General features: G+C 38.7%; 1 protein-coding gene across 1 annotated transcript in view; it reads left to right on the forward strand.

The window, feature by feature from the left end:
• The window catches only part of LOC115020267 (collagen alpha-1(I) chain-like), a 30,405-nt gene extending 11,144 nt beyond the window's left edge, over positions 1-19,261 (forward strand). Inside the window, exons 25-50 of the mRNA XM_029450219.1 lie at positions 551-641; positions 1,966-2,043; positions 2,326-2,519; positions 4,181-4,258; positions 5,439-5,522; positions 6,696-6,758; positions 7,146-7,199; positions 7,294-7,347; positions 7,443-7,496; positions 11,279-11,332; positions 11,412-11,465; positions 11,548-11,601; positions 11,934-11,987; positions 13,506-13,550; positions 13,639-13,692; positions 13,790-13,843; positions 14,965-15,018; positions 15,214-15,285; positions 15,749-15,784; positions 16,347-16,391; positions 17,256-17,288; positions 17,379-17,525; positions 17,651-17,705; positions 17,788-17,979; positions 18,060-18,137; positions 18,239-19,261. Of these exons, the coding sequence (XP_029306079.1) occupies positions 551-641; positions 1,966-2,043; positions 2,326-2,519; positions 4,181-4,258; positions 5,439-5,522; positions 6,696-6,758; positions 7,146-7,199; positions 7,294-7,347; positions 7,443-7,496; positions 11,279-11,332; positions 11,412-11,465; positions 11,548-11,601; positions 11,934-11,987; positions 13,506-13,550; positions 13,639-13,692; positions 13,790-13,843; positions 14,965-15,018; positions 15,214-15,285; positions 15,749-15,784; positions 16,347-16,391; positions 17,256-17,288; positions 17,379-17,525; positions 17,651-17,705; positions 17,788-17,979; positions 18,060-18,137; positions 18,239-18,426 (2,019 nt within the window). The 3' untranslated portion in view covers positions 18,427-19,261. The remainder of the gene's footprint in view (positions 1-550; positions 642-1,965; positions 2,044-2,325; positions 2,520-4,180; positions 4,259-5,438; positions 5,523-6,695; positions 6,759-7,145; positions 7,200-7,293; positions 7,348-7,442; positions 7,497-11,278; positions 11,333-11,411; positions 11,466-11,547; positions 11,602-11,933; positions 11,988-13,505; positions 13,551-13,638; positions 13,693-13,789; positions 13,844-14,964; positions 15,019-15,213; positions 15,286-15,748; positions 15,785-16,346; positions 16,392-17,255; positions 17,289-17,378; positions 17,526-17,650; positions 17,706-17,787; positions 17,980-18,059; positions 18,138-18,238) is intronic.
• The last annotated feature ends 215 nt before the right edge of the window (positions 19,262-19,476 follow it).

Consider the following 19,476-nt stretch of genomic DNA (forward strand, 5'->3'; position numbering starts at 1 on the left):
CCCGGCTGAGCAAAATGCAAACACATTGTGAGGATCTGGACTGGACTAAGAGAGCTGAAGTATTTGGCAGAAAAAGCTTGGAATGAAAACAGTACGATTTTCCACGTCTCCATGAGGACAAATAAGAGTCACAGACTAGACACTTGGTCTGAGTTGAATGGTTTTTGGAGAGTACCAAGGCTGTCGTTGGATTGGAAAGCCTTTTCCACATTATTATAGTGTAGAACCGGTTCATGTTCCACAACTTCTTTAATTACATGCGTCTCAGACTGATAAATGCTCTGGAAGCCATGACTATATCAAAATATTCCACTATATTAGATTATGACCAATAAGACTCATGTTGTGGCGTTTAAAGCCAAACCCAAGAACAGTGATGTATCAGTACTGGACAAGGTTTCCCCAACAAAGTATTATATAATCAGCCGAATACATTTAGGTTTTGAGCTGGTCAGAGGTGAACGGCGACTTAATTAAAAAACATTGCAAGGTTTACACTGAAAACACACACAAGATTAACGCTGTGTTTTCCTATTGATTATGATGTCAGGGAGATCCTGGTAATGATGGTGTTAATGGAGAATTGGGTCTGCCTGGATTCTACGGAGAAGACGGGGAACTTGGCCGAAAAGGACAAACAGGTGTGAAAAAAAATAAATATTTATGAATATGATGAACACCAAAACTGTAATTCACCAGTGTTGCTTGTTTTCGGAAGAACCAGTGGAGGAAAGATAATTCAGATCCTTCACTCAAACCTGCATAGTTGTAACATACAATATATTATCATCTTGTAAATTTGAAGCAACATTACTATTTATTCATCAGAGCCTTTTCACAAAGAAACAGCTGAGAGCGGCGAGAGGGAACCAGAACAGTTATGTAACAGAGTTAAAAGGCGTTAAAACGTCAGGAGATCATTCTCTGTGGATTTGTCACAAAGTAGTCATAAGATCTATCGTTAAAATAGATAGAAATTGACTAGGCATGGGATTATAATAACATTTCATGTCACGACTATAATTAAAATTATTGCAATTTGCGATATTATCCCGATAATCATCAAAATAAGCTTAAAACTAAAACATAGTGGAATCACTTTACCTTACATTTAGTTAAGAAGCAAATATCTTTATTGCATCTCGGATAGAACACACATCTTTTATTAGTGAATATCCTTTTTTTTTGGGAATAAAACAAACAATTGAACTATTTTAAATAATGTTATAATAAGGTCCCCCTTGCATATATAAAGAATAAATACATTTTAAAAGATGTGTGAGACTTTAAAACACCATGACAGTGAGCTAAACAGCTTTTTCAAGTCACTCATGTGAGGACACTCACAATTATCAACTTATTGTGAGTGTGTTTATCCCGATCCACGATAAAATCATAGTCCCATCCCTAATATTGACTGAAGCAGCCTAAGTTGAAATACAAGCCATACTGTATTATGAGTAAAAGTCCTGGCATTCAGAAATTAATTAAGTGTAGTAAAATGTCAAATATTTTCCTCTGCAAAGTAGAGGAGGAGAGGGCTCGTCAAGTCAGACTCAAGTCAAGGACCTTATTAAAATTGCATGTTAGTAAAGTAACGACTAAATGATCGGTCCCCAGTCATCATGAACCGCACTGTAGCAAACTGCCCAATCAAATATTGTAAAACTCGATGGACTAACGTGTACACGCTCAGATATAATTTATGGTTGAGAGGCCTGAGCATGATGTCACACTCATGCCACATTCCTGTGCCAAGCCAATGAAATCAAAGAATATTTACAAGGTGTTTTAAAACGTTTATTTTACAATGATCTCAGTAACACATATGGTCTTTACTCAACATGTATGCCATGTTCTTGAGTGGAGCTCACTGAATGGCATTCAGCCTGCTGTCGAGACCAATGTGTGTGTGTGTGTGTGTGTGTGTGTGTGTGTGTGTGTGTGTGTGTGTCTGGCTTGCAGGTGACAGAGGAGAGCAAGGTGATAAAGGACCAAAGGGTTACGGCCTACCTGGCTACTTTGGAGACCAGGGAGCAAAGGGTAAATTAATCTTCCAGTACTTAATATTGTTTGATGACTTGGTTAAAATGAGGCATTAATAGATGTTCACATCTGGGCCTGTGCGTCATTTTTACAAACTAAATTCAGCTGAATCAGTGCTTCAAATTCCAGGAAAGTGGAGAGGAGATGTGTTACTGTAAGAAGAGTGTGATATTTGCCAAAATCAAAAATGTGTCTGTAACGAATCTGTGAAATAGTCTTAGTCAGCTAACAAACAGAGAGATCCTTGAAGACTAAACAACATCTTTGTCTCGATTGCAGGTCAGCGTGGACGTCCTGGCAGAGCTTTTAACGGCCAGGCGGGGAAGCAGGGGGAGAGGGGACACGTGGGCCGACCTGGACTCAGGGGCCACGCAGGTCTCAGAGGACCTCCAGGTGTTTGTCTCACCTCTGGGTGTGCTGAGTCCACCAGCGGGACACCTCAGCCTGCACCACGGAGGTTGAGGAATCGCCAGTAGAGGAAATAAAGAGGCTATGTAGGCGGTGAATTGAATATTGAGCTTAAAGGAGGAAAACATGGTAGATTGTTTTTGTTAATATGTGTTTGTTCAATCAAATTTTCATGTAAATATGAATCCCAACTGAAACGTGAACTGAATTTCTAGGAACAGTTTGATCTACAAGGTTACTACCAAAGACAACGCCTATGTGAAGGAGAGTGGTAACACACAATATTTGTATAAAAAGGCCGTCTTCATTTGATATTTATCATCCAACCCTATTTTCATTAAATACATGTTTTGTTTCCAGAAAAGTAATCCAGCATCTACTTGACTATAGCAAAAGGGAGAGTTTGGCCATGGTATATGTTTTAAACAGCATCACACAGTTTATTGCTGCCTCCTGAGAGATGTACTTAACTCAAAAATGAGCCTTTTTCTCCACAAGGTCTAATTAATCTTTGTTTTTATTTGCCTCTAATGGCACATTTTACACCAAAAAGACCAAGAAGACCATATAGTGCGCAGTTTCAATATAAATGCATCCCTGTAAACATAATATAACATTTTAATGTACTGATAACAATATGGAAAAAACCGCGTTGTGCACAATGCATCCTTTTATTATAATTGTTAATATGATATAACACTGTTTATTATGAAACAATAGCACAAATGTAACATTTAAATGACCTCAGCCACATATGTGAAATATTAGGCAGGTTTGTCAATGCAATGAAATACATGTAATACAATGTAAATAATGCAGCCATTTTTATACTAAAATCCTTAATATAAAGAGCAGTAGATTATATTGTATATGAAGAAAAATATGATTAAATAACTAACGGGATTAAGTCCCATAAGAAATACTAGAATATGGTCCTTTGTTTAGAAAGAAAGAATAAAGATAATTCATTCATAACTTATACATACCCTAGTATGTTGACAGCTGTGGATCTTAACATAAGCTGTCACTTGGCAGTGAATGTTATTGTGTGTAGTGATCCATTGTTAGAAGGATCACATAGTTTTAAGCCATTTGACAGAGCGAATGCAATTATGTGAGTATCATTTCTGGATAAACACACTTATAATTGGAAACAGATTGAAAGTACCCCAATGCAATTTTTAAATAACATTACATTAGCATGAACCACCAGACCACACCAGACATTCTTATCATGTTTAAACCTAAATACAAGCCATTGCTATTGTTAACGAAATGCAAACTATATTGTTTCACAATGATTTATGCACTCGTACTAATGTTTTTTCATGAAGCTGGAAATAATTAAAATCATATGTGGGGATTATCTTTCTGCTCACATGGTAACTGAAGTGAAACAGTCTATGGGACATTCTGGAGCCATTTTACCACCAACATCAACAAAATACCAAATAATGGAAGAATAGTGTAACGTTACTGCAGAACACTTCCAACACTGAGGGAGGTTTGGCAACATGTAGCTGCTCAATGCCCAACAAGGGCAGTTTAACAGTTGTACAATAGCAAGTTCAACTCATTAGTGGCAAAGCACTGATAAAACCGACCTAAACGTTGCAAAATTACCCCTATGTTTGTTTTGTTAGCTTGTTTGGAACTTGTTGGGAGTCTCCAAGAGCGGAGATTGTGTTTTTAATGAGAGTTTCTTCTCTTTTAAAATCTTGTTTAGTTTGAAATCCAGAAACTTCGCATTTACTGCGACCCCGAGCAGAATAACCGGGAGACTGCATGTGAAATACCTGGAGTTGTAAGTACAAGAGTCTGCTTGGCACTGAACTTGTTTTCCAGTCCAAAAGCAACAAATATAACTTTTTCTCACCTACTTCTCACCTTATCCAACTACATCTGCTTCTGCTTTGAAACACACCATTTTACCATCAGCTATCTCCAAACCTCACACTGCATGGCATACAATGATGTTCTTGCTTAATTTTCCTCAGCAGCCCGGTGTACTGTTTTATTGTGTAGTGGAAGTGTAAACTCAGCATATCCACATTTCAAGTCACATCTGTTAATGCATAATAATTGTTGAAGGAGGACCCATGGCTCAGATTCAAACATGTTGCACTCAGTACATGTTGTTTAATTGTCTGCTGGCTGTAACTGTGTTTGTGAAGCAGTGGCCCGTTGTCATGTTGGCTTTGTTTACTATGACCACAGAGCCAGAGCCAAATACTGTTTTTTAGTGTGAGGATGTGAGATGAAAATATCAAAAGAGACAAGATGAGTAGCCTAAAATTACAAATTCTTGCCAAGTCTAAAACCGCTTCTCTCCTCTCTCTCTCTGTGTTTTTAATGGCTTATTAGCAAAGCAATCTCAAACTTCAGTTATCAGTTTCCTTTTGATGGACGATCAGATTTGCCTGATATCAGACAGAAATGTTAAAAGATCTGGACCCAGGCAAGGACGAGATGTCTTTCTGACAAAATCTCACACAATTTGATAAAAAAATTAAATAAACAAAGATATATACATAGTATGGTAGTTTACAGGGTATATTTCAGCAGAAAGACCTGCTTCTTCTAATAATATAGTAATATATATATATATATATATATATATATATATATATATATATATATATATATATATATATAATAGATACAGATTCATTTTTTAACACAACAGGTAAGGAAAAGTTGTGAGATGAAAATGTTTTTTTCTTTTTTTTATGTATTAATGAGATGTTGTGACATTTACATCAATTTCTACATTCCAAACCAATAGTCCAAAACTCAAATATTCACTTTACAATCGTACAAGAAGAAAGAAACCAGCAAGAATTCACATTTGAGCAGCGGGAACATGAAAATTGTGGCTGATAATTTTATGCCCATCGAATAATTGATTCATGATTCATCGCAGCACTAATATATACAGTATATTTCTGTATGGGCGCCTAATGTCTGGTCTTTGTTCATTGCAGTGCGCCAACAGTCCCGATTACACTGAACCAACTCAAGAGCCTTGTGTTTGTCCTCCGGGATCCCCTGGACAACCAGGGATAAAGGTTAGTTATTCAAAGAAATATATCCTCTTTATATTATCTTTCACTCTTTGTCTTGTGTCCTTTTCTTGTTTTATAAACAGCGCATACCACCGCACTGAAAACCAGACCACAAGCCTGCAGAAATGAATGTAAAAAACACACACTGTGAAATATCAGAGAGTCTGTTCCTGGTTTAGCACAGAGCTCAACTTTGTCCTCACTGTTCAGACGGTTAAATATGTACTTCAAACAGTGGTACTCTGTTGAGATTAAAGGACAGACACATATTTAATCTTTAAGAGTTTTGCCTTATGTGTAAACTCAGGACTGTTTAACTAAATGGCACAAACAAACGTTCTCTTCCTCGTAGCTTAGCCTTGAGGTGAAATGCTGCTCCCTGTGTTGGATAATAAAGTTATGAGCACATGAGGTTGCCTTTTTCCAATACAGTAGGTCAAATCCAACTACAGCCATTACAGCCTGTAAACACAGATTTCATTGGTGCCAGAAAACAGAGCTGCATGGGAGGTTTTGGCGCTTTAATCTCTTAAATACACAGTTATCTGAAAACCACAAATTATAGACGCACCGAATAGCCTCTTTGCTCCAGTTAGGCAAATTGCGGCTCAGGAAGTTATGGATAGCCTTGTAAGATCCTAATGTGCTGTTTACTTGAAGAAAACCAGACCATTGCTTAAGATAAACACTGGTTAGAATGGAAAATTACCAAAATAGGGTATAAAACCTACATGTTCCTCTCTATTGATCGCCCAATACTTATCAACCAAATAATAGCAGCCCCGGTCATAAAGAGCTTTACACATGGACCTCAGAGAGATATTAACTCTGCAACAAGACTCTTTGTTAATAAAACCTACATGGGTTCAGGCATGTTTGTGTTTATGATGTTACATCTAGCTTTTACTACATTTACTAATAGATCCAAAATGTGGGGACCCTGGCAGACTTGCACATGTTCCTTATAACCCCACATAGTGTTCAAGAGCATCTTATATTAGAGAAACTAACTCAGCATGGTTTAAAACGATAAATTAAATCAACACTGTATGTCAGAGAAAGCATATTGTTACCAGGGATGTTTTAAAATGGATGAATTTATGCTGCTTTGAGGTTGCACGATAGACAAAGACACGCAAACAATTAGTTTGATTTACCTCATCTCACTTTTTTTAGGGAGAACAAGGAAACTCTGGCAAACCTGGTCAGTCTGGACCTGCTGGTGCTGATGGTAAGCCTGTGAGTACTACATAGTTCAATATACAAACATACAGATCATAACCGGCAACAACACAGTCACAACAGCATCTGAGAAAATACCGAAACCAATTGACTTAACGTACCTTTTAAGTCATGACAGTCTGCTATGTGGTCAGGACTGCTTCATACGTAAATATACTTATTTTTCCAATGGGGGTAAATACAAACCATCTCTGATTAAACCACTGGAGGCAGCACAGTGGTGATTTTGTGTGATGAAAACCATCCAAAAGTGAACCACATGTTCTACGGCATGATCAAAACCTCAGCCTGCAGCAGAGACTCACTGAGAGAACATGCACACAGTTGAGGGGGATCAAATGTTTAACCAAATGTGTGTACCTCTCGTGTTTATTTTATTTGAAGGGTATCCCTGGCATTAGAGGAAGTCCAGGACTGCTAGGTCCACCAGGAGTAGAGGTAAAGTAATATGGTTTAATTTACCTTAACATTAAATTATGCATCACGAAAAGAGAGTTTGAAGCTGGTTTCTTTTTGTTCTTACATCTCTCAGGGTCCACGCGGGTCAGATGGGTACAAAGGCGAACAAGGGAGGCCTGGTGTTTCGGTAGGAAGGATGGCACAATCGCTTTCATCGTCATGCTGTTGCATTAATTTGTGACCATTAAGAAACATTTTTGTAATACAAGTCTGTTCTTCCAGGGTGAGAGGGGTGTGTCTGGATTACAAGGATTGCCTGGACAACACGGAGAGAAGGTGGAGATGTTAATTATTCAAATATTACTCGATAATATGGTATCCAGAATTTGTCCAATATTATTTATCTAAAATGTAATTCAAGCATGGAAAGTGAGTAGAATTTCTGAATCCACTGACTGACCAAAGCTGAGCTAAATAAAAACATTATATATTTTATATATATATATTATATATCAAGTGATCGTTAAAAAGTACAAAACACACATTGAATCATCAAGGTATAACTTATTTTTATGGGATCAAATGTAGGATTAACAGGAAATCCCTGCTAGACACATTAACTTGAATGGTTAGAACATCGTTGCATCAATCACTCTAGAAACCATATGTTATGAATATAAAGCCAGATCCCCCGAGAGAGTGAAAAATGCAACTTCTATAGGACAAGAGCGCTTTGCAGAGAGAGCATGAGGGCCGTCAGAAACTTTTAAATATATTTATATTTCCTCACTTCTGTTCTGCCCTTTCCTTAGAAAGCCCAAACACCAACACAACACTATTTTTAGAGTATCTTGTTGCCTTGTTTTTTTGACCCCTCACTTGCATCTCCTCTCTGCTCATTAGCCTCCCAATTACAGTAACATCTGAGGTGCAAGGAAGACATTAAGACAGAAATTAAAGTCTGATAAACCAAATGACGCCACAGAGAGGATGGGCCACGTTCAGACTGCAGTCACAAATCAGATCTGTAAGACAGACTGTCTGCACTGTTAAGTGATCAGATCGGATTCGTCCAGATGTGTCCAGACATCGCCAACCTATCTGCACGGGTTTCTGTGGTAACAACGTAGGTGTCAGTAACTTCGTAGCTACGTACGCTGGTGACGCGGCTTTCCAAGGCGAAGGCATGAGAAATTAAGCTCCATCATTTCGCCCTCCAAACAATCAGTCAATTCTTCTGACGTCTAAAATCAATACGGATATGCCAAAAAAACTGATTTGGACTGGCAGTCTGATGCAAAGGACTATTTGTCTCACAAAACTATCAGTGAAAAATAAAACTCTGTAATTCAGTGTGATCAACTTTGCTTCCGTGCCCAACACCCTCTACGATATCTCCTTATATTGTGAAGGAGAAGAGAAACAAATGGATATCAGATAATAATCGTCTGTTATCAGATAAAACCACACATTAAGAGTGAACATCTCTAAGATGACAACCAAACAAATTGAAAGTATCAGTTTCAGTCACACAGACTTACAAACATACATGCAGCAACACACATGCTGCGTGATACAATAATCCACTTTCCAAAGAGTCAAACAGAAAGAGACAATCCTAATTGATCCAGCAGTTTGCTATTAAAGGCCTCAACGACAGCGACAGCAGACTGGCAGAAGCCTGACAGAACTACAGCTTGATCCAAAACTGTTTTTATTGCTCTGATTTGCTGTTAACATTTTGCTTTTAGAGTTATTTTGAGTTACAGTGAGGTAACCCTAAATTTCCCTCGGGATGAATAGTTTCTATCTATCACATCCTCTCTAGATTGCATCACCTCTGTCATCCTACCTTGTAATCAGTGTGACCACAGGAGGTTCCTGCCAGTTGGCCAAAGTGGACAACAATTCAAGCAGTTAATATCATTTTGGAAATGGTCTCAGCTGTCTGCACCTGGAGCGTATCCTCTCGTACCATCTGTCCCATTGTTAGAGTTTCACTCACAGGTCCAGGATGTATCAAATTAAGTTTGTACTAGTGCTTGGGCTGTCTTCTCAACTTTCTTTGATTAGGTGAAATAAGAGAGAGACACACTGCACTACTTAAGATCAGGTGGATTTACTGTATCTTTTTTAAAATCCTATTTCCAGTAATGCTTTCAAGATGAAATGATCATGACTTTTATTGGTTTGTCAAAGTGCTCTTTTAAAATCCCATAATTAGCCATCTAATTAGTGTATTGGTCTGAGGCATCAGGAATGATGTGAGATGATCTACTGCAAGAGATTTTCCATCGCAGCTGCCAAATAAGAGCAAGTTCAGAAAAGCTCTGTTTAAATAGGTTCTACAAATCACCAAAGAAAACGACATTACTATAGATAAGAAGGGACTATTTTCACGCCAGCCGCTCTGTGAAGTTGTACTTAGTCACAACGGTGCTTTGAACTAAATACAAGTTTGTTGATATATATTATTTGGACCAAAATGGTGGAATGGGTGACCAACGCTGGCATCCATAGGGCCATGCTGCTACAGAGGCTCAAAATAAATAAAGCACCCCACTTTATAAGAAACAATAAAGGGCTCAGACCCTTTGCCTCCTCCACATATCAAACTCTAGTCATTTGTTATTCATCTTTAAATAGTTGCCAAGTGAAAACACTCCAAAAGGTTTGATCTAGGTAACTAAATACCCCTAATGTCTGGGTCAAGGGGTGTTTGCACTCCAGGAAAGATAAAGATGCTTCATGCGCCACAAAACAATCTCTGCAGGCCGAGAGGTCTTCAACCAGCAGGGAGCCGCTCCTTAAAGTTACAGGGAATCCTCATCTTGTAGAGTTTAAGATTTTCTTTGGATGTAAACGTATTTATATTTTCCTTTCCAAATTGTTCCCATATTGTTATATCACCCAAGGGTGTAATCTAATTTTCCTGGCATCGGATCTAGAGAATGGAAACATGAGATGTTTGAAAAATTAGGACAGAAGTACATAATTAAAGGACACAAGAGGAAGGAGTGTTAGCCACTTAGTGGCTATGTTTGTGTATTCGCAGTCTGCGATACTTTTTCATGACCACAGTCATTCATCATCTTTGAAGGAACATTGTATTGCTAATTATGTGGCTCTCCAGTCTGTGCTAATGATCTCTGTAGTTCAATAAACCTGTAAGTATATTCATTGTTTACATAAATCTGTGTTCCTAATAGGAAACTCACAGCTCAGCTTGGGGAGTGAGTGAAAGCACAACTTTCCTGCACACCTGAGATGCAAACGCACCAGTCATTGCTTACACTCCCTACGCTAGCAGCTATGCACATTTTATGCTCCATGTCGTCAAACAAAGTGGTACTGCCAACACACTTACTGCAGCATAAAGACGAAATAAGCACCACCGGTTGGCCTTCCATGACGGTGCCTTTACTGCCCCGGCTGCAGCACTTCCTGTCAGCGGCATAAATGTCTTTGCCATAGCTTGTTTGCTTTGACAGAACTGTAGTAATGGCCAGAGCTGTTGTGATATACTGTATGTTGTGTCACCAGTGGAACATGAACACATGTTCCTGGTGCCTGTTTGTTAACTGAAAGTTGAATTCAGCTCAAACTGAAAGAACGAAACTGTCGACACTTTACAAATATGTCTTTATATATACAAAATATTTTTTTCATTTGGTTTTGCACTGTATTTGTTGAGTTGATTGGCATATATTTGGATGACGGAATGCAAAATCTGAGAAAACATATGATGTAATGTCCCGCCTTGTTTTTAAAACAAATTCTAAATATGTGAAAATGCAGTGACGCATCATTTCAAGTTCTGGCACCATTCAACGGATACTTGAGTAACGTCTAGTTTTAGGTCAACCAGTGCACTTTTAAAAATGTCAGAATGACGCAGTGAAACATGTCACTGCCTTAAGTTTCAGCCCTGCTGCCAAATAAATTGTCCATCCCAGAAAAACAGCATCACAGCTGACTAATAATTAATTGTGACCATGTAGACTCAAGAATGGGTCTAGGAAGTGCTTGTGTCCCACACTATAATTTGTGCCTCCTGATTTGACTGACGGACATGGAGGATCCTGTCTAATGATCATCAATCTCTTAACTGTTCTCAGGGCTCAATAGGATCTACAGGAATTGCAGGGTTACCGGGAAAAGCTGGCCATGTGGTAAGGGTGCAGACAATCCTAATTGCTACTGAAAAAAACCCACAAGAAATCTTAACTGATGTTAACATGATGTTTCCAGGGAGAAAAGGGAAGTTTGGGACCTCCTGGGCCACCAGGTTATTCAGGAGAACCTGTATGTATGAAACAATTCAGAATAAAATCCAGAGTTTATGTGCTATTATAATTGTGTGTAAAATCCTTTTCTCGGGTTTCAGGGCCTACCTGGGAGAGATGGAAAGGTTGGATTTCCAGGGAGACTTGGTCAAAAGGTTTGTTTTGACGGTAGAGAGTGTAACAAAGCTCATTTAGGTTTTCTAGGAACAATGGAGGCATGAGGTCGGTTAAGCTGCACATTACAAGACTTTGCTGTTCCCAAGAGTTGCATTGTTGATGTTTGGCAACCATGGAAATGTAGTCATACAGTGCTGGTGTCTTCCTTGTCTTTTCCCAAACCCTATTTGACTTTTGTACAAGTCAACGTTTAGATTGATGCCTATTTTATGAATCCAACATGACATGTAGTAGGACTGTTGAGTGTAAGATGATGTTTTAAATTAAGGGCTCATCACTGAATTAATGATGTTTTTGTTTCTGTATTAAGGGAGAAGCTGGAACTGGTGGTATTCCTGGTGTTGATGGAAGGGGAGGCCATCCCGTGAGTCGTAAACACAGACATTACACATTAAGCTTCTTAAGGTTGTTTAAACTGTTGCTTCTTTCCTCAAACTTCTAGAAATCGAGGATTTGATGAAAATGGTGTAATATTGAGTTAAGATTGGAAGGAAAGAAAAAGGAAATCTTTATGTACATCTTTAGGTACTTCACATTCCAGTTCCCTAAATGCAGCTGACATGAAATTATACTTTAAATTACGGAAGATTAAAAAACGCAAATACTGTACAAGACATGATTTTATTGATCACGCAGATTTGCATGCATGATGTGTTTTACTGTAGTAAGACTGCAGTGTGTTAACATACAGTCAGAAGTACAGAGAGTACCCATGACTGCCAGTATATTGGGGGTATTTCCCATGTAGTTCATCCCAGGATAACCCTGTTATGTAACAATTGGGCTCAGGCTATAATCTAAGGCAGTAAAAGTAACTCAGCGAGGGAATGCTGCAAATCTGTTTTAGGAAGAAAGTGTTTCAACCGGGTAGCCACCCCACTGATCATGACTATAAACGTTATCCAAAGGTTTGTGATGGGTCTACAAAAGATGAGTCATTTGCTCCACAAGCCTTTAAGCCATTTTTCCCCATCAGAACAATAGAGTTAGGGATGTAGCCAAGGAGGCAGGATTAGTAGTGTACTTCATCAAGTTAAAACAAGATGAAGGTAGTGTTTCAGTGACGCCCCAAGACGGGGATTTCTTCACCTAGGTAAAAGGTAAGTATATAGGTAGGTAGGTAGGTAGGTAGGTAGGTAGAGTGTGAGTCTTTGGGTGGGTCTATCTATATTTCTGTCTCTTTGCCTGCCTGTCAAATCGTTTCACTAAGAACATATGTTACTCAAACTTCAGTCTGAGGCAACCACTAAGCATCTGCAAGCATTTATCTCAGAAGAAAATAATGTCAAAACGAAAAACTGAAGAGGCTTTCCAGGGTAGTTTTGCTGCATGTGTTGAACCACATCAACTTTCAAAGTATTAATCCATTTATTTATACATTTCGAGAAGCTTTCCTTCTTTTTTCTACATGCAATGTAGCAGCTACCTTTTCTATTATTGCATTTATCAGTATATAAAACATGTGCACAGTTCACATCTAAAGATCGTGCACTTTGACAGTGCTCTACTACTGCACAGAACACGTGGTTTAAAGAAAGAAATTAAATTAAATATTCTTTCAAAAACCCCATGACTATGTTTCTCCACTTTTCCTGTGTACAACCAGCCACCCGTAACTGTGGAGTGTAACATTTTGGTAGACATTTCTTGGTGCACCGTGTCAGTTCAATCAGTTCCTTTGTATTGAGCAGTTGGCTACAATTGTTACAGCCACAATGAAGTAATTATTTCACTGTGAAAAAACATAAACTGGAAACCTGTAGTCGTTCATGCTGCTTTTAGTATCAGTTCAGACTCCGTGTGATGTTTTTTGACTTTTTTTGGCATTCTTGAATATATTGATCTACAATACAGTAGCCTAATGTGTTTCCTTTGCTCCTAGGGTATGCCTGGGCTGCCAGGAAACGGAGGCCTGAATGGACAAAAGGTGAGATCCTGATCCTAATGTATGTGCAAAATAAACTGATTGCATCATTCTTTGTGATCACGTTCGACTGACTTGACTTTTGTTGAAGGGGGAAGCCGGTTTGACTGGATCCAGGGGCTTCCCAGGATCGCTTGGACCACATGTAAGTTAACAGCTGTTTGTGTGTAGGTGCAGTGCACACCAAAGTGTTAATGTTGAATCTGAAGAGTTACCAAAACTATGTATTCACTCTCCTGTAGGGTGAAATGGGTTTACCTGGTGCACCTGGATCAAAAGGATCAATCGGACTCAAGGTAATCATGTATGCCTTTTAGAAAATCCCCCTTATGCTTCTTCAAACAGCTGTATTGTCAGTGATGCAAAGCTACATTTAATAATCACTGGCTTTCATTTTACCAACAGTCATCAAAAAGATTGAATTAAGTATTAAAAGAGGATTAACTGTGCTCTAAATATAATATGAGTTTATCCCACTGTGCAACCCTGGGGCTGTGAGCGCCCAGAAAAGTAAATATTGCACATCCATCCACATAAGCTGGCTTTAGCAAGATGCAGGCCGAGATATGTCATGATTTAAATAGACTCTAAGCACAATTATAGTAGTTAAACAGCTGCCAACAACATTATATCACAATACATTCCCAAGCCCTAATCAATCAATCAATCAATCAATCAATCAATCAATCAATCAATCAATCAATCAATCAATCAATCAATCAATCAATCAAAAACATGTATTGTCATTTAGAGATTATACAATGTACAATTCAATAATATCGTACAACATGCATTGCAGTGCACAGCGTCACTAGTTTGGATAAGGTTAAATCGTTTAGGCTTTCGAACCAACAACTTGATTGAAATGCATAGAAAGCTTCTTGGGTCAGCATCATTGCATGTTTTGTTTGCTCAATGTTTTTCTAAAATGCACTTAAGCACAAGTAACGATCTCTTGGCCACACCGGCAGAGCTAAATTAAGCGATGATCTGGACCTACTGCTTTCGTCAGTGGAATTTTAGTGGAAATGTAAGCAGTCTGGGCTTGTCTGGTCTGGGCGCTCTGTCTCCTAATCACTTTTCATTAGCTGATTCGCCTTTAACAAGCCAATGTGTATTGCTAAATGGCACACAAGTGAAAAGCTGGTTTATAGACAGGGAGGCAATACTTTGATTTTATGGCTGAGCTTCAGACTGCAATTACAGAGGCTTGTTCAACTGGAAAAGAAAGCACACGGTTAGACATAATTAAGCGTCGAGCTGCAATACACCGAAACCTCGTGAAAGTAAAACACACATCAATGAAAATGAATTACGACAACACCGACTGCAGTCCAGTCAGTGATTTGATGTGTTTTGGATGTTATATCATTGTATGTTTTCTGTAACATAAGACATGCTTTGTGTCTTAATCAAGGGAAATAAGGGCGAAACTGGAAGTCAAGGTATACAAGGAACACCAGGGCCCGCGGTATGTTTCCATTTAAACAATAAAATATGAACGGGGCTTTATGTCTCATTTAAAGAATGCTGTAATCATTTATTGAATCAATAAAGCTGTGCGTGAATAAACATGTATTTGTCTACAATGCAACAAAGTACTTTCCTACATTATATATATAACGGTGTTTAATGATTGGTGTTAAATTGAAACACTTTTTTAAAGGGGAGTGCAGGAGAAGAAGGAACAGCAGGTCAGCCGGGACACCCGGGCATGCCAGGTCTGCAGGGCGGGAAGGTATTTATTTATTTACTTTTTTACTTTTTTCTGCCGGTGTTGTGACACTTCCGTCCCTCCCCCTGTCATCCAGTTGAAACCTTTTCAGATATATGATTCATGACAATGATGATTGATCATTTGTACAGTAGTTATTTACTGGTAAAGGTTAACCTAGTCTGGTCTAACGCAACATTTATTTATATTTAGTTATAAACGTTAGTTTGCTAGGAATTCCACTTGTAATAATGACTCAACTTTCATAATGGCAAAGACTTACATCACAATCAGTTTTTCAGCCATGAATTGTCAGACTTTTTTTTCCCTTTTGGACATCTGTACAAAAATAAGTCTTCACTGTGATTTAAACTATATATTTTAGCAATATATTTTTTCTCTAAATGTATTTTTAACACGTGTTGCTTTACCTGCCACACAATTTAGAATAGAGTTATAATTCATGTCCTTCATTTCTTTTTATCAGGGACAAAGAGGAAATCCAGGTGAAAAAGGAGAGACGGTAAGATTGAAGAAACAATCTGATGGAGCAGATCACACTAAGATCTTGTTGAGATTACCTCTGTAATGATAATCCAAATAATAATTAAAATTGAGCTTTGAAGAAACGTGAGTGTAGTGTATCATACTGTGGAACTTATCCAATAGTTGTTGTAAGATTATATTCGACACTGTTGGCAGTCTATAAGAAGTGTACATCTAATAGTGGAGCAATACATTGTGTTTAATTCATTTAAATTAGAAATCAACATATTAAAAAGAATTCAGTGGAAATAAAACCTCACTTATCACATATTGATTATGGATTTGGAAAACAAACGTGTGTTTGGGAAGTATAACTGGATATTTGCACTACTACCGACTCTGGAGTGCAACAAGGAGATGTAATCAACTCTAATGGGTAATAACGTGTTGCATTTCAAATATATTATCACTTGTAAATAGAACAAATATGTGTCAATCATCATGTTTTGAATGGATATTTTTATTTTCAGTACTATCTATAACACCATGTGCTGCTGAGATTTCAGATCGTGATGTTAATCTAATGATTTTCTCACCAGGGAATGACAGGTGAAAAAGGAGGGCATGGTCATCCAGGGGAACACGTGAGTTTCTTTGATCAGCTTTGTTGTGTAATGAAGACTTTTGAAAGCGTTGCAAAAAATGCACAAAAAGCTCACCAAGACATTTTACAGGATATTAAACTGCATGTGTTTTGAAATAGTTTTCTTCTAATATGCAAATAAAGATAAACAATATATTCAGTACTTCCCTCAACACTGGTCCATGGCTGTTTCTGTCACATAGCAGGACATCTCAAACACTGTAACTTAGTTGTATATGTAGATAGCGCCACCGTGTGGCCATTTGTAAAGCACTTTAAATCTTCACTCATAACTCTCAGACCATGAGGCTTGGCAACATGATTCTTTCTTGGAATATGGTGCAATACATACCGTATCTAATCCATCCATATAGGCCATACTTTGTTTACAGGGATTATATATAAAACAATAATAATAATTCCACCACTCAATACATAACGTATTTGTAAGGCTGATCCTTTCACTATGACTTGTTGTCAAATTGTTGCATGCACGGCCTATTTAACACAAATTCACAATATTTCTGAACGCATGCAGGTGCAACTGTATCCACATTTAGATAAGATAGGCACACTTCACAGTGATTCTGCTAAATGTGAAGCCATTAAGCCTATAGGTGGTGCTACAACACTTTGACACTCACTCCCTGATCATGAGTCTGACTAGCTTCACATTTTCATCAAAACTAAACCTGAACATTTCCAAGATTGGCTTTCTCCAATAACCCACATGATGAGCATTTTAGTGCTAATCTAGAAGATGATTTTCAATTATTACAAAATAACACACTTTGAAGATTGTGCAGCCTTGTGCTCTCTGAGTGCTTTTTGTTTTTTAATAACTTTTCCTGACTTTGATTGACAGGGCTCCTCTGGTCCAGTGGGACTAAAAGGAGAGGTATGTTAAACTGAACGCTTTAATAACTGAACCTCCTTCCAACCTGAATTGTTGTGTGTATTGCTAACCCTGGGGTGGTATTTTTGCCAGAAAGGGACAGCAGGGGATTCGGGGCAGAGAGGCCAAGAAGGTCACGTAGGACGGCCCGGACAGTCGGGTCAGTCAGGCCCACCTGGCCCCAGAGGGCTGCTGGGGGACAGTGGTCCAGCTGGCCCACCTGGGCCTGAAGGAAGATCTGTATGTGTGCTACACATTGTGTTAAATTTACTGTCCATAATGATTCGTATGATGATTTTATATCTGATATTTATTAACACAATGGAGTGGACAGATGCATATGATCCTTCACTTTTATATTCCAGGCAAGTCAAATGTCAGACAATAACATTCGTCAAATCTGCAGAGAGATTCTTCAGTGTGAGTACCATCATAGACAAATGATGTGTTTCTGTGTGTTTTCACCCCACATCTGAAATCATTTCATTGTCAATCATCGTAGCTGAGCTGCCTTTATTGTTGCTGAGCAACCAGCAGAGTAGCTGTACCAGATGTCAAAACCGGCCTGGATCTCCTGGTCCTCCAGGTCCAACTGGGCTCCAGGGACTCCGGGGTCCTTCTGGACTTGGTGGCTCCAGGGGACAGCCAGGTCGCCCTGGTCGACCAGGGCACTCTGGTGTTAATGGGCTGAAAGGTACAACCAGCGTCAAAGTCTACAGTATGCTATTAAAGCGGTTTTGCAGGATGCTCAAACAGGTACATTTGTGTTTGCAGGAGAACCAGGTTTTACGGGTGAGAAGGGGATCCCTGGTCGAACCACCATTGGAGACCAAGGGCCACCGGGGCCTCTAGGTAAATAATGTTGCTAATTTGCTGTGGGAAAGATGGCATCCTTTTACCACTTTGTACCGTTCCTTTGAACTGATCATAGCTGCGTATGTTTATCTCCACAGGTCCAATGGGTCCCCAGGGGTACAGTAAGCCAGGTCCTCCAGGTAAGCCTGGATCCCCTGGTCTAAATGGAGCAGAGGGTAAAAGTGGTAATACTGGCATCCCTGGTCAGTCTGGGGTGTGTGATCCATCCATGTGCTACGGTAGCATGATGAGGCGGGATCCTTACAGCAAAGGGCCAAACTATTGACGTAATGCAGCATCACTCCAGGCACCAGTCTCGAGCTGATGTGGAACAAACAGCCATTCTCAGGAAGATCTCATCTTTACAGTTTCTCTCTGACGTGGAAACAAAATGGACTTCGTCCATCACAAATCACGTGATCTCAGACAGTCAACAGAACTAGATTCTATCACATTTTCTCTGTTTTATAATTCAACGCCCTCAAACATGCTTTGAGGTTTGAAAGGTGTTAAGATAATTAATAATTGGCTCCATTTAATACCTCTCGTCTGAGCACCATGAACTTCATGTCTGTCTGAATCTGTCTCTGGGCAGTGTGGCGGGTGCATTTTGCCATATTGTCCCCTGGTGTTGCTTCGTTGCATGTCACGCTCTAAATCTTCACTACACATTGGATATGGTGCTATATCTTCCGTTGATTTCCTGTAGCTGAGTATGAGCTGCTGTAAGCCTGTGTTCCTAAAGCATTCAGTTTGACTGTTAAGCACTTAACTCTTTATGAAAACCTTTTTCAACAGCTAATATTGTGTATCAACCATGGTGACTGAATACTTTCCCCCATATCACAATACCCTGTCCTTTTATTCCAATTAGGAAGTAAAATGTTTAAAGTTTTACCATCAAAAAGCATGCTGACATTTTATTTTGAAATTTGATGTCATTTATGTTCCCGAAGCTTACCTTTCATTACTGTAGCAGGTATTTTATTGTTATTTATAAAATAGTCGTAACTGTGTATTTCAGCAGTGACATGTCTTAAACAGCTTTTGTAATTTTATTATTTTGTGTTACGGTGACTTTTGTATGAAACCTTTTCTAGAATTAAAACATCCTAATGATTTGTGAAGATAGTGTGGTTTGTGCACTGGGCTTTAAGCTGCAGCTTTATTCCAGGTCTCCATCACATTATTGATCGCATCTTTCTACTTGAATTCTTTTTAATTACTTTTGTGGTGTTTCCAGAGAACATTTCTATTTTTTTCTGCAGAATCAAACAAGAAGACGAGTGGATCAAAAAAGAGATCATCACCCGGGTCCTCTTAGGACACAGCACTA

This window comes from Cottoperca gobio, chromosome 15 (assembly GCF_900634415.1).
Source record: "Cottoperca gobio chromosome 15, fCotGob3.1, whole genome shotgun sequence".
In the NCBI taxonomy this organism is placed as follows: Eukaryota; Metazoa; Chordata; class Actinopteri; order Perciformes; family Bovichtidae; genus Cottoperca; species Cottoperca gobio.